This window comes from Antrostomus carolinensis, unplaced genomic scaffold (assembly GCF_000700745.2).
Source record: "Antrostomus carolinensis isolate BGI_N321 unplaced genomic scaffold, ASM70074v2 scaffold34195, whole genome shotgun sequence".
In the NCBI taxonomy this organism is placed as follows: Eukaryota; Metazoa; Chordata; class Aves; order Caprimulgiformes; family Caprimulgidae; genus Antrostomus; species Antrostomus carolinensis.
This window is the reverse complement of record NW_010316336.1, coordinates 3,822-5,879: the sequence shown is the minus strand read 5'-3', so window position 1 is coordinate 5,879 and position 2,058 is coordinate 3,822. Positions and strand designations below refer to the sequence as shown.

Sequence of the window (2,058 nt, the reverse complement as noted above, 5' to 3'; positions counted from 1 at the left end):
GGTTTGCAGTGTCTCTCCGAAGCAAAGTGCTCATGGTGGGGGGAGGATGCTCACCTCCTCCCTCCCCAGACCTCCAGCTCGGACCCCACAGCACATCAGCAACCTTCCAGCAAAAGCTTCCCCTCCGGAGCAACAACGAGGAGAGATCTGTGGCTCAGCACCTTCAGTGCCAGGAGTCCTGCCAGTGAGGTGGGATTCCTTTTGGTTTGGTTTGGGTTTTTTCATATATATTTATTTATCATGGAGTCTTTCTCGATAACCTTTTCAGGCCCAGAAGTTAAACGGAATAAAAGAGCTACTTTGTTCAGTCAGTAACAAATAATTTCTTCCATTCTCTTCAGGCTTGTCCAAGTTTCTCACCAAGAGAAGTTCATGGTTAGAGGAAGCCAAGGGGTTTATAAACCACAGGGAACAATTTGCATGGATGGTCTCACTGTATCCAGCCAGGAGAAATCTAAGCCGGGTTTCTGGTCAAAGAGCAGCTCTCCTAGATAAAACAAAAAGTGAGTATGGAATCAAATGCAGCAAGAGCAAAATAGTGTGTGTGTGTGTATAATATATATATAAAATATATAACAAAAATGGGAAGGTTTCTCAGGTGAGTAAATACCTTAGAGTAATATTTTTCTAAAACACTCCAAACACTCTATTAAACTGTCCCATTTAAGCTATTGCTAGTGGAAATTCTTCAGTTACATTGCAAGGAGCTCCTGAAAGCTGACATAACCTACATGTAGATCTACATTAGATAAGAGGAAGAAATTATTTGCTGTGAGGGTGGTCAGACAGTGTCCCAGGTTGCCCAGAGAAGCTGTGGCTGCTCCTCCCTGGAAGTGTTCAAGGCCAGGCTGGATGAGGCTTTGAGCAACCTGGTCTAGTGGAAGGTGTCCCTGCTGATGGCAGGGGGGTTGGGACTGGATGAGCTTTAAGGTCCCTCCCAACCCAAACCAGTCTGGGGTTCAATGTGTATAACCCTAAAACAAATCTCTAGTATCCTCTTACTGGAGGCATTTGTCACCTTTTCCTTTTTATCAAGAGGCTACTTGGAAATCCCAGAACACGGGGATGTGCGAGTTCCTCCACTTGCTTTGTTCCCTCCCAAGTAGTGTCTTGCATGGAAACTCTCTTCTGCATCATCCTGTGCCCTTGACCATCAGGGATAACGGAGGAGTCGGTACCTGAAGTTGTGTCGATCTCCCCATCCTGCTCCTTGTAGCTGTAAGTGCTGCACATGGTCTGTGTCCCCAGCTCGTTGGTGAGAAAACCTTTCCCCCCGACGCTGGTGGTGTGCCAGTCCTGGGCTGGTTCAAGCAGCTGGAAGAGAAGGAGGAGATGGTTAAAAACTGCTGCTTCTTTCTCTGGGTGCAATACTTTATTATTTTCTCTTAATTAGAGGACAGGTAAGACAGATCAAGTTGTATCTCTTCATGCTAAATTATATAAAACTCAGTTTACTCCCAGTTAAAAAGTTAATGCAAAACGGGGAGAGCCAGAGCACCTTTGGTGATGGAACCCCCATCTTATCAGTGGGATGAGGGTGACATGTCTGGACACACAGATTAAGCACCACGCCAGAGGTGGAGGGGAGGGCAAAATAAAAGAGTCTAGAGAACCTTTGCAGACTCTCCCACAGCAACCTCTACTTCCAGCAGTACACAACAGCTTGCTCTGCCTTCCACGTGAAAAGGAAATATTTCCACGGATGTGTCCTCTCCAGTTCATGTTTATAAAGCAGCTTTCTTTTTATATTTAATTTTTCAGGCTTCCTCGTTAAATAAGTGTCTTGGATTACATAAATGTCCATTCAGATTGTACAGGACTGGATCAGATAGCTGCTTCCCTTCCTTTCTTGGTGCAAACAACCTTTTCCCAATTTTATTCTAACCAAAAGTGCTGCTTTTACCTTAAAAATATCCGAATTCATTTCCTCTTCATCTTCATCTGTGACTGTGTGGTAAGTACATAAAAAAAGAGAAGAAAACAGAGAGATGTCAATTTTTTGCACGTTAGCCCTCACACTTCTGCTTCTTTGCCACATGACCCACTTCATATTCTCCT

General features: G+C 44.5%; 1 protein-coding gene across 3 annotated transcripts in view; it reads right to left on the bottom strand.

The window, feature by feature from the left end:
• Positions 1–395: 395 nt before the first annotated feature.
• IRF1 (interferon regulatory factor 1) overlaps positions 396–2,058 on the bottom strand; it is a 4,816-nt gene continuing 3,153 nt past the window's right edge. The window contains exons 7-9 of one of the 3 annotated variants that reach the window (XM_010168252.1): positions 1,904–1,947; positions 1,179–1,314; positions 396–487 (exon numbers count right to left, since the gene is read on the bottom strand). In XM_010168252.1, coding sequence (XP_010166554.1) covers positions 396–487; positions 1,179–1,314; positions 1,904–1,947 — 272 coding nt within the window. The remainder of the gene's footprint in view (positions 488–1,178; positions 1,315–1,903; positions 1,948–2,058) is intronic. The other 2 variants (XM_029085026.1, XM_029085027.1) reach the window with 2 other exon arrangements.